Here is a 14,941-nt window from a genome sequence, read left to right on the forward strand (position 1 = left end):
TAATCGTTATTATTTTCCGTGTATCGTTGCAATAACAGTGAAGAATAACGAGTTTGCGATCCAAGTCATTTAATTTTCATGCCGTCTATTGTGTGTACACTTTACTAACCTCTTTTATACTTTAAATTGCTAAATTATAAAAGATGCACGGCAAATGTAGCGTTTTACTGCCCTCGAACGAAGTTAATAGCACACAGACGTTATTGTAGCCAAGAATGGTGTCAATTGAATTGTAGAATAATGCAAATGCCTCTAACCACGTTTCCGTCAAGTTCTATGCTGTGATTAATCTACAAGAAGGTTTTTTTATTTCACTTCTTATAGGTTTGAAGTTACTTTCCGAAATACATTTAAAAATTTGTATATCTTCACGCCATAAGTTACACATTATCTATTTCGTGCCTCCTATCTTTATTTTTTTATGTTTCTTTCTTTTTTTTTTATTTTTATCTCCGTGTGTTTCGACTTCGACACGTGTTATTATGTTCTGCATATCTTTCTGTCGCATTCAACGCACATAGCTCGAAACGATTAAAGAATTGCGCCTCTAGGAAATTCTGGGGAATAAACCACATGTTATTTTGTTGATAAACCACATGGGATGAAGAAAATGCTGTGGATCGAATGGGGGCATTTTTGTGTTCCATGCTTCACTTGTTGAACAAGTTTCAGCTTTTAAGGGATTAAGTCTTTGCGGTCCTACAGGATGGACTTGATAATGTACAGAATTTTCTCTTCTATTAATCGAATAGCCAAACCGAAATTGTTTCTACTACTAGTATTGTTTATTCAGCGCGAGAATAGGTGAAATTTTTTTATGAAGTTTTCCCGATAAAAATGAGTCCAAACACAACTTCGTTCAGACCATTTTTATTTCTATACAATTGTAATATTAATAATTTAAATACTAATACATGGTGATATTTATTTGAAAATTGTTTACGTGTAATCCATGTGTCAACAAGACATATTATAAACAGCTAACAATAAAGTTATTGTTTTTACAAAACATAAATTGTACATTCAATCTTAAATTATGCAATCTCGAATCTAAATGGTCCATTTTACATTAGCTGCGTGTTATTGGAAAACGTAAAACTGGAGCAGCTGATTAACTACAATTTATCATTTCACAAAAGGAAGGGGATCTTGTAACATTTATGGACCTCATTTGTGGGTTGATCTCAAATCGATGCAATAATTTTATTGTTCTGGACAGTAATTCATAAGCAAAGTAATCATACGTACATTGTAATTAGTCGAATTAAATTCGTAGTATCGAGTTCTATTTGCTAATATTAAAAGAATATTTTACATAAAATACCTTTCACATCAAATAGTATAGAAACAGATATTGTTTTCCATGTTAAGAAAATTTAATTTCTTTCTACGTAGTGAAGTGCGTTCTCACGTATCTTGATAACAAATAAAGAGTGCTCCGTGTTCGACGCGTTATTCAATTTGCAATGAAAAGGATGAGTATCTTCACAAAGCTTCGGTGATATTTTATACATAGAAAAGGAAGTAAATGTGAAAGATGTAAAATATCGCGTTTGAATACATTACTGCGTAAAAGAAGGTCCTCTTCCTATATTTGAATCATCGACAACGAGTAACATCGATCGATAGAACATTCATATTTATTGTACACCTCAATATCTTCCTACAGAAACCGGTATAATTCTTATCTATTTTTATGCGGTACTTGTTCAATGAAAATCACCAATCTAAATTATACGATCCAATTATACTTCACATTGGACTAGGTTAAAAGCTTATTCGAGTAATTAATATTCGAACAAATCTTTCAAATCCATTCCAATAAAATTGTTCCACTATTGGACAAATTTCTATCATAATTTTGTTAAAAAAATTCTCATTTCCATTGCGCTGTAAGATTAATTCGTAAGCTTGTGGAACTAGAGGGAATGCTTTGGTTCGCATGAAACAATCCCACGAAGAATTGAATCACGGAAACTGATAGGCAGAAAATTGACTGACTGGTGAAACACGATTTAGTATAATCACGGTACGTATTATGGGGATAAGACAGTAATAACGCAAGATTGTGTAATATTGAAATTTGTTGTGTAATCCATCATGCATTAAGGGAAACTGTATTACACTGACTTCTACCGCTCGTAATTACGCGTCTCGTTCGCCAAACATCTTCACCATATTCGCATGCAGAGAAACTTCAGCGGTGCGTCGATTAAAACTTATCTCCCCTTGCTGGAAATTCGCTTTAAAGCGGTTCACTCTTTGATAGAGGACTTTTACTCTTCAGCGAGCAAAAACCTGTCGGTGTAATGGAATCAGGATGAAAAAGGTATGCCATCGGAGATGGTCGACGAAAGGCGACCCGTCGAAGCTGAAAAATGAGAAGTCTCGCGGGATCCAAAATGAAATTGTTGTTAACTAAAACAGGTTAATGGTCGAACCAACTGACTAGGAATCGGACGGGTGCAGCTTTGAATTATTTTTTTTTGGAAATAAAACGATCGAACCGTGGCGAGGTTGGTTAATAGACGCAGCTGGAATTATTTACAATAAATTTTTTTATCGAAGTTCGTATTGTTGGATAAATTATAGGTGTAATATAATTATTTAAAAAATTACGTCAACGTTTATCTTAATTATTGTTGCTCTACCATTGCAAAAGTGTGGTCCGATACAAACATAAGTTTAAATGTATAGATATTTTGTTCTCTTCGGTAACAAGTAATAAAGGAAAAAAGAAAAAGAAAAATAATTTACTCTAAAATAAAAAGAATTTATTTTAATTAATTCAATTTAAAATTGCTGCCAAAAATTGCTTCCATGTAAAAATGATGCAATATTTTTAAAGCAGCAGTATACTTACAATGAAAATATATCAAGTGTTTCACTTAAATTTTTTCTTATCTATGAGGAAATTAAAGGCAGGTTTAATTACTGGTTGAAGGGTACTATGTAGTGTATGTATACCGAGTATGTATACCGGCATTGTTTTTTGTATTTTTTATATTCTCGTTAAATTATGTAATATATTTTACGATGGTAGAGCAATAATAATTAAGATAAATGTCGATGTGATTATTTAAATAATTTTATTACACCTATAATTCATCCAACACTGCTCCAAAAACATGATTAATTACCTAAAATAATTCGTTCGAAAGCGTCATCGGGTCTGAAAGGATTAAAGAAATATTCCATCTGGTGGAATCGAAATGGTTATGTAAACATTTCATGAAATGATGATATTTTATTCTATCAATGAAATGCCAGTAATAGTACCGGACTGGATTAACGATAAGCTCTGCGAGATCGCGTAACGGTTTATATAACTGGAAGGGTGAGAATAGTTGTACTGCTCGCCTGGAAAATTTCACATAGATATCGCGGGGGCAAACATTATATAAACACGTGATTGTTTATCGGCATTGAAAACATATTACAAGCGTTTGGTTTATCTTACTCGTGTCGGGAGTTTCGCGCGGATTAATTTCACAATAGTCTCTATTGTGATATTAATGAACTAAAATTTATGCAAAGACTACGGACTAATGGTGGCTCAGAATCTGGTTAGATTGTACATCCAGGTCATCCTCGCACCATCGCACCTAGAATCTACGGATGCATAAGAAGAAGTATAATTGTGGAATATTTTTCAACAATTCATACCGACGCGTGTACAAAATGTCAAAAGATATTTAAAAGAAAATAGAACAGTGTCTTCTCGATCTTTGACATTACACTCGTTCGAGATAGACGATTCTCGATATCTAATAAAAGGTAAAGTGAAATAATGTTTACAATGATTTTTAGTCAGCCAACCTCTTTAGAAGGAGGATGATCCGTGAAAAATATATAATCCTGGCGCGAACGAACAAGATTGGAAGCGTTTTCCTTACCGCGACGTGAGTCCCTGTTGGCTTTCTTCGTGATTTCTCACTATCTAGCATTTCTTCGGCTTTTCTCACTTCTTCTCAACCGCACCCTCATTGTTTTTCCGTCTAGGACGTCGGTAAAATTTATTCCGAGCATAGGTAGCTCGCGGGAGAGATTCTTCGATTCAACGAAAACGTACTAGTGTGATGATACTACCCCCGTTGTCGAGACTATACCGAACACCTAACACAGAGACCAAATAACCCGCCAGCTGTCTCAACCTTTGCATTCAAACCCAAACACACGCCTCTGCCTTTTATGCTTCTCCTTTCACGGAATTTTATAGCCCCAGCCCTCGGTTATTTCACAAGTTTGATCCAAGGACATTATCCGGAACGCCTCTTGTGAACTACCCTTTATCTTCTTTGCAAGATTTATGTGCACGTTACTTGCTGCTATTGCTTCTACATCGAGTTGGAAATATTTTGCATACCATTATCCTCTTGCCGCTAGGAAATCACTTTTTGACGTGTGACAAGAGATTGTATATCATCAAACGTGACAAATGGTTATTTACAAGTTTTGTCGTAATCTCCTAAAAGTAAACGTACACTTTCTACTTATCGGTACGTAAGTTACTGTTCTTTCTATCATTCGTAACGATACTGGTCGTGAAATTTAAATAATTTCTGTTGAATATTTTCCACGGTAGAACTTTCGAAGAATATATAAATTTTAATCGTTTGAAATTAAATTTAGCGATCGAAGCACGTTGTCGAATTTTCGCAGTTTTTGTGCGGTTCGCTTATTTTAAAAAATTATACTTTTCCTTTTATAATCTCAACAGATCGTCTGCAACTGCAATCTCAATTTATTATTCGAGGTCTTCGGTTACTCTGTCTTACCGTTTATATATTCCTTTTCACTGGTATAAATTTTATTACCAGAACGAACGATCGAAATCGATTTTTTCATTTTTCGTTAGTTTTTATACCCAGAAGGATAGCTAGATGATTCTAGAAAATGAACGAGAGTGTTATCTGGGTGCACGTGTTAGTACAGGAAGGACAGTATTTTGCTGCACTTAACATATTCAGAACTATTTTGTGTCTCTGATATGCTATATTTTCGAAAAATAAATATTTATATTTCGAAAAAATATTGTCTACTTCGTATATTTGTATTCCGAATTATCACGAACCGACAATTTCTAGTGAATATCACAAAACCAAAATAGCGAACACTGTACAAGAATAATACAAAATGTGTCTGCAACGGTACCAGACTTTCGTTTTAAAGAAACTACGAAATTGTTTGTCGAGTCTTTTCCACATTCGATACCACTTGCACTTGTATACCCTTCCGACCTTCCTTACTCTTTCCAATCTCTTTTAGTTGTTCGATATTCGCCGTCTTTATTGCTTCTAGACTAGCTTGTCGCCAGACAGAACGTTATATTTCCCTTCAAATACCCCAACAACACCTCGCTATAATAGGAATTTCTTGTATCTAAAATTTCTATCCCTTGAACAATTTCATATTGTGTTCTGAAATTCTACGTTCCACCGCGGCGTGTATTAAATCATCTTAAAAGTAATATTGTCTTCAATCTTGCGAGTGAAATTCATCGTCACTTACACTGAGTGCAAGCAAACTTTTCCAGAAAATCCCTTGGAATAGTGTAACTTCGTTCTAAGAAATGTTTTTATACAACAATAAGTAAGGCACTTATTTAAATCATCCTCTTTTGATTCAGAGATAACTGTTATTTGTAAAATTTTGTGAAAATGTTTCCAATCGATTCTAAATAGAATGAAATCTTCTATAAAACAATTGAATAAACTTTTCTCTAACTTTTCTAATAAAAAAATAATTAAACGAATTGTCATAATATATGCATAACAAAAGATAACACCAAACATGTACTTTCGTACTGTACACAAGATTATCTTTGTTTATGACGGATTGATTGGCAGCGAGGCATAGTTTGAACCTTGAATATTTGTATATGATTAGCAAATTCCTGAGTTAAAAGTTTCCTATATAGTTATTAACTGTGAAATTTCCATTTTTACAAAATAAACCACAAAATAACATTTGACACGGAGGACATAACGATTGTTATCTTAAACTAAGGCATAGTTTTGCGCGGTAGTACAATAGTATGGGATTCACCGCGAGTAAGCGAGGTAATATAACAATAAGCTGGCCTCATATTGTGCACAGTGGCTGAAATCAGTGAATAAAATTTTTGTACATTATTCATTGTACCTTTATGAGAGCACATCAAATATGTGGATCACTCTTGCAGTCACTATCGTTTTCTCCGTCGAAGGTAAAGTTGTGTAATTTTCTTTTTATTAAAATTATGTCACTCTCAGTGGGATCCAGTGTCGATTTTCAAGGGTTTTCACGCAATCCGCGAGCATTACGAAAATTTTTATAATTACAGTCTACGCTAAGAGCTGTGTGCCCTACACCGTTGGCAATGCTGTGGTCGCGTGTATTTGCAATGCAACGTATTGCGACGATACTACAGATAATGTTCCGAAAATCCCCAAGAAAGGAAGCTGGTATTGGTATGTGACAAACAAGGGAGGTCTTCGGATGGAAATGTCAGAGGAGAAGTTTGGTACCAATCGGGACTGTTCCCCTAATGTCACCCTAATCATAAACACCAAGAAGAGATATCAAACAATGCTCGGGTTTGGTGGTGCGTTCACCGATTCTACTGGTTTGAACATAAAGTCGCTCAGTCCAGCCACGCAAGATCAAATAATGCGGTAAATATTAACATCTGGTCAATTTAGGGGCGAAAGGATTATTACATTGTTGCGTTCAGAACTTAGGGATACTCGAAAACCAAATTTTAAGAGTTACGATTTCAGGTGGTTTGCTGGAGGCGAAGGGGTGTGTTTTGAAAGAATTTTCGAACGAAGAAAAGAGAAAAGTTACATGTACATACAGAACGCGTTCGGTAACTACGAATTTACAGTAGAATAATGATTTTTTTTTAAACAGTCGATAGTGTTTGAGACGGTCGAGTGCAAGCAGTGATCTATTGAAAGTGTGTTTCGACGTTTCGCCAGCGTTGCAAATGGCTTCCTTGGAGTCTGATGACGGGCTGATACGGTATCGTGCTGTAACGCTGGCGAAACGTCGAAAGAGGCTTCTAAAAGAACATGGCTCACGCCCAGAAGCCTCAATCATTGTTAACTCGATAGATCGTGAAACCTTCGAACGTCTTAACGATTTCTTCGTACGCACAGCTACCACCTTAGAAAAGAGGTTCACATTTATTTATTTTCTTTTTTTTTTATACAACTGTATATATTTTATTTCCGATCTGTCTCGAACTTGGCTATGCACAGAATATGTGGGCGTAAAACTTCCGAGACGAGTTAAATGCATACCTGCCATTTCTGAATTTATGTAGTCCGACATAGAAAGTACATAGAACTGTACCGAATTAGGCACTGTTCTTGTCGAAAATATACACCGAAGAGAATGTTACGAAAGTGTCTGTAAACAGTCGGCAAGATCAAATACGAATAATTAAAAGTATGAAGCAACAAATGAGATATAAAGCATTGGTAATAATCAGCTGTCATGACACAAATATTTGTACAAAATTTTTTCGTTGTTACTTTTGTTCGTTGCATTGATTCCTGAATTATTTCGACACGCATTCTACAACACAATTCACAGCTAACCGCGCAAAATTGTTCCAATGCGATTCGAATCTACTGTAAACAATTAAGTGGATTTTGTTATTTGTAGAACATATTACTCTCCGACGTCAGGTAGCGCGTACAACTTAGGTCGCGTACCAATAGCTGGTACCGATTTTTCGACAAGAGTTTACACGTACGATGACGTCAAGGACGACATTACGTTGAAACATTTCGCACTTGCCCAAGAGGATTACGATTATAAAATACCATACTTGAAAAAGGCCCGTGAATTGAATCCTGAAACGAAATTTTTTGCCACTGCGTGGACAGCTCCAGGATGGATGAAAACAAACGGTGTCACAGATGGTTTTGGTAAATATAATACTTAATTTTACCAAAGAGATTGGTTCATTCATCCACTTTCAAGTGAAAAGGTTAATTCGATTTTTTATTGATTATTGATGCACACACTTTCAAATGAATTGATTGATTTTGTCGTTTGAAAGCGGAAACTACTTTACTCGTACAGAGAACAATCATTACATTTTTGATAATTGTTTAGGTTTCTTAAAGAAGGAATACTATCAGCTCTTTGTCGATTACATAATGAAGTTTTTCGACCAATATAAAGAAAATGGCCTCGATATGTGGGCCGTTACGACTGGTAACGAACCATCAATTGGTTTGATAACCAATATTCTAAACTTTCCTTCTATGGGATGGACACCGGAAAGCATGGCTAATTGGGTTGCTAATTTCTTGGCCCCCACTCTGGCATCATCGACGAACAAGGACACGAAGATTATAGCTCTCGATGACGATAAATTTTTATTACCTTGGTTCGTCAAGCCATTGTTTGAGAATGAAATTGCGTCCAATTACACCAGAGGAATAGGTGTGCATTGGTATTTTGAAAACAAAGCATCTATATCCGTATTGAGTGAAACACACAACGAATTTCCAGACAAATTCATACTTGCTACCGAATCATCGATAAGTGAGTGTTTAAAGGTGAAATAATAATATATATATATATATATATATATACAATAACCTTTCGATAGAACACACAATATCGGGTTCGTGTAGATCTTTTTAAGGAGAGATGGTAGCGAATTTGTTTCTGGAGTCGACCTTTCGTATACTTGAAAGCGACCCACTCACGTGCGAACCGTTCAAAGAGGAGAGTGAACGATACGTTTTATGGAGTCAAAGATACAGGTTTTTATCGAGGGGTTACTGTATCGGTACATACATACGTCACGAGTAGACGAAAAATAAATGAAAACTTGGTACGAATAAATATTGTAGCTTTATAAATTTTTGACTGTCGAGTCTTTTTCACGATATATGACACTTGCAATTACAAGTAACATGTTTCAAACGTACCCATTCCTCCAAAAGATTGTACTAATTTTATTCTGTATTTGTATAGGAGAACGCATATGGGGAACTCCAAATGTCGTGACAAAATCGTGGACTCACGCAGAACGGTATATTTTAAGCTTGATAGATGTAAGCAAATGTATCCAAGTTATTACAATTAAAAGTAATTTTTCGTAGTCGCGCAATTTAAGGAACCAATCTTTAACATTTGTTTTCAGTACATAAATCATTGGTCGGTCGGTTGGGTGGACTTTAATTTAGCTGTTGACGAAAAGGGTGGACCAACCTGGCTTAAAAACTACCTCGATGCAACTATTATTGTTAATTCAGAAAAGGATGAATTTTATAAAATGCCCTCGTTTTACGCTATCAAACATTTTAGCAGATTTGTAAAAAGAGGTTCGGTCAGAGTTTCTATCACCGATACTGACACCATCAAATCGGTCGTTTTTGTGACACCCGCGGAAGAAGTTGTTGTTGTACTGTATAACCGGTAATAGAAATTACTTTTATTGTCATCTTTTACAGAAGTTTATTTTTCTGCAAACTAAAAAATTATGTGTCTTCTTGAAATTTCCAAAAATGATGTGTCTTCTTGAAATTTCACTTTGCGTTTCAGTGACTCTTCGTCGAATTTCGTGGCTCTGAAAGATGTGAACAAGGACGAGCTTCAATTGGAATTATCTCCATATTCTATGAACACCATAATCTATAAACAATAGGTACGTTTCATAGTGAAATTAAATTGTAACGTTATCTGAAATAATAAACGATTATTATACACTTTGATGCTAAATTTACAGAAACTTATTTTTCATATCTAGAAAAAACCATTGGTAAAATATAAAAACGTGTTTGCAAAAAGAGTGTCATTAATGTTTATCTACGTAGAGGAATGTAGATCCCCGAAAATTTTTGCAATAAATATTCTTTGTAGCATTTATTCCAGTAACTGGCAAAAAGAAAAACTGAGTTTATGCTTAATTTATTTCATTTTGTTTTATGAAATTGACATTGTAAATATATTTAGCTACATCGATTCACAAGAAGGTGATGTACCCTCCGAAATGGAACTGATAGACCTTAGAAATGATTTTACGTTGAAAGGTACCGTTGCTGGAAGTATACCTTCAGAACGCAACATTTGATCTCTTATCCCTAAAGATACATCTCCGATCTTGCTTCGTGCTGCGCTAGATGTAAATGCATTCTTTTGCTTTACGTACCTGCATGTGTAGTCATTTTGAACTAGGAAAATAGTAACACAGATAGCCATCTCAATAATTCTATCTCAATAATTCTGTTAAATAATGATAGGAGGTATGTAGTAGAAGAAAGAGATTGTTAATTTTCTCATTGAATAAGTTCTTTTCAATACGTACATGTAAAGTGAAATTTTTATATTTAAAAAAACTTCCCTTTTCCTCTATCATTTTGTCATATTTATATTACAGCCCCTACATATTTCAAGATTAATAATCACTGCTTTACACTCCGAAGGAAAAAAACCTTTTTTCTACCTATACTATTTTTCATTTTTTTGAGAAAATAGTCTGCAATATTTCAAAGTTGACCCTCTATATAAAACACCCTGAATTTTTACGACATAGTATAGATTAAGCACAAACTGTTTTAATATATGTTCTTTTGTATAAGTTATTCTTATCATTGTTAATAGAGTAGGAAAAGAGAACAGAAATATGGAAATTCATAAGACTTTACAAAAAAGAAAGAAAGTAAAGCTATAATAAAATGAGGGAAATAGGAGAAATATCTGACAATTGTAATCTTGGGGAATGAGGTGAGTTCTACAGTAAAACCTTTCCTTATGGGAGGGGATGCAATCTAATGCAGTGGTGGTGCATTCTCTCTGTGACAACATAGTTTCGTTGTTTTCCTCTTCGAATATTCGTTGTATAACATATTCGTCCACGATTTTCTCTTTCTGTAATATTAAATCTGGTAGATTTTCAAACTCCATGCATAGTAATAGTATCGTGTTTCTTTAAATATTATACAATTTTCAATCGTAAAATGCAAACTTCCATTTACATTTTATTATTATTACAGTTTAATTAATTTCACCTTTGTTTTGTTGCTGTATCTACAAGATTTAAATTTTGGTAGATTTCTCAATCGAAGCCTACATTTGTCCTATGAATGATCCTGATAATTTTACAAATAGCCCAAAGTAGAAAAAATAAATGATAAGTGATAAATCAATTTTTATTTTTCTGCACACACATCAGCTACAGTATCCCGCTCTTCCACACAAGATATTGGCAACATTTTAATCCTATCTTATAAAAGTCAGGACTCTTCAATGGGAATCACTGTACTTTCACTCTACTCTCTACAGATCCTCTGAGCGAACTCCTTTGAGATCCTTTTTTAAATTTTGTGAAAGGAAGAAGTCAGAAGGGGCTAGACCTGAGCTGTGTACGGCAGATGTAGCAAAAGCTTCCGTCGGAATTCTCGCAAAACATCCTGCACAACTCTTGACAAATGGACAGAAGCATTATCATGATGAAACATGACTCTCTCGTGCTGTTTTACGAGCCGCTTTTTTTAATCAACGCTGCGTGCAATTTTCTCAACATCGATTCGCAATAGACAGCTGTGATTGTTCCTCTACATTCAAGAAATTCTACCACCACCACGTTATCAGCATCCCAGAAAACAGCTGCTGCTACTTTTAAAGCAGACCCTTCAGTTTTGGGTTTGATCAAGCAACTTGGATCAATTAGAAGTCATTGTTTTGAAGCTTATTTCTTTCGGGTCATACACGATCCACGTTACAATTTCATCTCCACTTATAATTCGTCCTAAAAATTAATCGATCCGGCGATAAAACTTGTTTAAAAACTGAATTGCCTGGTCATCTTCTTAACAATCTGCACATTTACAGTGGTTGTTATTGCCTTTCGTACAAGACAGTTCGAATTTTATGGTCTATATTAATAAATATTATAATATTCTATTAATAGTAATAGAAGTGGATTAAAATTTTTTGATTTACCTTAAATACCAGACTTTTAAAAGAATACCAAGTGACCAAAGAGTGACAGTGTTGGTGGCTTTACGCAAAGGAATAATCCACTTCTCTGATGCAAATGGGTTAATTCCTATCCGTCCTTGGAAAAAAGGATTTATTCATTCATAAATGATAGTTTTCTGTGCGGCTCTATCCCCATGAACTTTAGTCACAGCATCACTTATTTCTCTCCGCATCCAACCAGGTTTCATCAGAGACTTTATGTTTGTGCGAATTTCGAGTTTGACAAGATCCGTGTTATCTCCCACATAGTATTATACATTTATACCGTTATAATATTTGTCTTTTATTATAACGAATGGTACAATGTTACAAAAGTGGTGAAATTTTTGTGGTATTAATCGGAATAGCTTCGATTTTATTTTTTGTATTGTAACAATTTATCGACAAATCTCTGTAAAGTTTGCTAAAGAAATTTTAGAGAATTTGCACACGATATTTTCTTTTCACAGATTAATAATTTATAGTTTTCGTAAACTTTCCAGTTCGTACGAGCAAATACTAGGAATTCATAGGAAAGATTTGTATTTTCATAGTAGGATAGTAAATTACTCGAAATTGACTATTTATCTATATTTTAAATTGAATGCTCACTGTCTATGAAATACATAGTTGGAAATATACTGAATGCAATCGTCTGATATGCCATTCAGATTTCAATTTCGATGACATAGGCGACGATAATTTAACTATTTAACATATAAATTGATATTAATCTGTGGAGAATCGGTAGCTATCGCATGTAAAATGCATTCGATTGCCATCCATTATCCCTGTTGATTAGATTACCAGATGTTCAGGTTTCCGGACCAATGATGAACTTCTTTCAAGGTTCATCACCGGACGTGTAAATTTTCAAGATAATAGTTTTTTCATTCTGTAACTTCCTGCATAAATACATCAAACGTTTATTATCTATGATTTGTCGAGTACTTGAAATAAATTTTAATATTAGACTATAATACCATGCATTTAAGAGTCTATAAATTTCAACGTCTTGGTAACAAGTTTACGTAATTCCCTTCAGGAATGGAATATATTTTAAATAATATACATTAAATAGAGAACCATAAAAATATCAAAAAATTATATACATGTATTACAGAAATGAGCTGCTAGCGTTCGAATAACGCGTACTCGACAAGTGAAAAATTTATATTATTTATGAAAAATTCTGATCGTTTCTTGTACAAGTGTAGAGCGCTCTAAAGGTGGCTGGTGTAAGTATTATAGAAGCGAATGGAAAAGGTGAAGGGTTGACACGTGTGTCGAAAACTAAACACTGTTAATGTTAATACGTTTAATGTTTTTAGAGACGGACGCATCGGTTACACCCACGCTTGTGTATCTACACGTACGTTAATTCTAAACGGGATGCGACAAATGCGGCACGCGCTAACATGATTAAGCTCCTAGTAATGGAGCACGCGAAGACCGGTGCCTGTTGATAGTGCAAGGTCTGATTGTGTTATCAAGACATTGCCAATACTTCCAGAAGCGGCTGAAGTACAACACAGGCAATATTTCAAAGAGACGAGACGCCATAGTCCTTCCAAAACCTGGCATATGTATACATGGAACGTTCATGGTATCTACGACAGCAACTTTTGTATAATTTTAATATTCGGAACAAATAGAGGAATCTTGTTTCTTGGTAAACAACAAAGACAAAACAAATGCAGTAATATCTTTACCGTGTGTAATATTATGTTATGTAACATTATGTTCTGCAAAATTATGTAATATGTATATGTAATACATAATATGTAATACATAACATATAATGTTATGTATAATGTAACATTATTTATATACATGTAGGGATTATTCAGCTGTCGTTCATTCGTCTTTCTTACTTCACCTTGTTGTTACGCAAAGGGTATAGATGTCATTTTATATTTGATATTTTCGAACCGTGTTAACTTTACAATGGTTGCTGGCACACTTGTCAAGGAGCGTCGGAAGAAAGGGCGAAATTAGGGCGAGAAGTGCTTAGAAGTGGTGGAAAACTGTAAAAGTAGATATATTACTGTTGAAAACGAGAAATATGCAGGGTTTTCAGCGAATATTCATAACGGCATATTAACCAGTCCCGTGGAAGCTGACGTAACAATGGCATAAATCCCAAGAATGTGCAATTTTTCATGCGGAATGTGCTGTATGTTAGTTGGGGAAAACTAGGGGAAGTAGCTACACACATTAAGAAAATACCAAAGAATCCAGGACAAATGTATATGTATGTTCCTTCTTTTTCTCTTTCTAAACGTGACCAAAATATTACTAACGAGGGGTGTTTAATATACAAAACTGTTGTAACGGATAGAATTATAAAAATTACACTAGGGGAAAATTTTGACAAAAATTACTTTCAATTACTACAATTGATTAAATAAAATCTCAAACCGAAACTGTATCGATAATCTGGTTAACGATAAGTTTAAGAATTTTTGAGGTAGAAATGAAAAGATCATATTTGGTATTGTGTTTGTTATCCTATTTGAGCTGAGAATATGGAGTGAGGTCCAAGGATTTTGGAAATAGAAAAGGAGTTAGGTCGTGATTGCGTTTAGTACACTTTTTGTGCTGAAGGAACGAAGTGGGTTTTAAAGGTTCTATAAATAACAGGAGATGTCAGACCTAAGTTAGCTGTATGTTAGGATTAGTACCCTATTTGAACTGAGAACGTGTAGTGGGTTTTATGGATTTCGAAAGTAGGAGAGTGAATGGCAGGATAGGACAAGATTTAAGACTTTTCGTTAAGGGCTAGGATGATGCAGAGTTTATAGGATAATACGAAGTTTTTAGTCCACGAATGACACAGTTTTTTTTTATAGAAGCGGGTGTGTAAACCCTGATTTAGACATGCATAGATTTTGCAATTGATTCCTGTGCGAACTAACGCAAAATTTCAAATTTATTTGTAAAAAATATCCACAGAGTGGAGACATTAGTC

At 34.5% G+C, this 14,941-nt stretch overlaps 2 protein-coding genes across 6 annotated transcripts in view; one reads left to right on the forward strand and one right to left on the reverse strand.

The window, feature by feature from the left end:
* The window catches only part of LOC143145818 (tachykinin-like peptides receptor 99D), an 89,173-nt gene that overhangs the window by 36,571 nt on the left and 37,661 nt on the right, over positions 1–14,941 (reverse strand). The gene's annotated exons all lie outside the window — the stretch shown is intronic.
* LOC143145817 (lysosomal acid glucosylceramidase-like) lies at positions 5,980–13,825 on the forward strand. 2 transcript variants are annotated; one of them, XM_076309569.1, is made up of 8 exons: positions 5,980–6,208; positions 6,326–6,656; positions 7,654–7,919; positions 8,110–8,544; positions 8,983–9,062; positions 9,152–9,426; positions 9,553–9,655; positions 13,302–13,825. In XM_076309569.1, exons 1-7 carry the CDS (start codon positions 6,166–6,168, stop codon positions 9,653–9,655), a joined length of 1,533 nt encoding a protein of 510 aa, XP_076165684.1. In that variant the 5' UTR covers positions 5,980–6,165; the 3' UTR covers positions 13,302–13,825. The 2 variants fall into 2 exon arrangements, with proteins under 2 accessions (XP_076165684.1, XP_076165685.1); XM_076309570.1 differs by lacking the exon at positions 13,302–13,825 and adding an exon at positions 9,758–9,891.

This window comes from Ptiloglossa arizonensis, chromosome 4 (assembly GCF_051014685.1).
Source record: "Ptiloglossa arizonensis isolate GNS036 chromosome 4, iyPtiAriz1_principal, whole genome shotgun sequence".
NCBI classification, from domain to species: domain Eukaryota; kingdom Metazoa; phylum Arthropoda; class Insecta; order Hymenoptera; family Colletidae; genus Ptiloglossa; species Ptiloglossa arizonensis.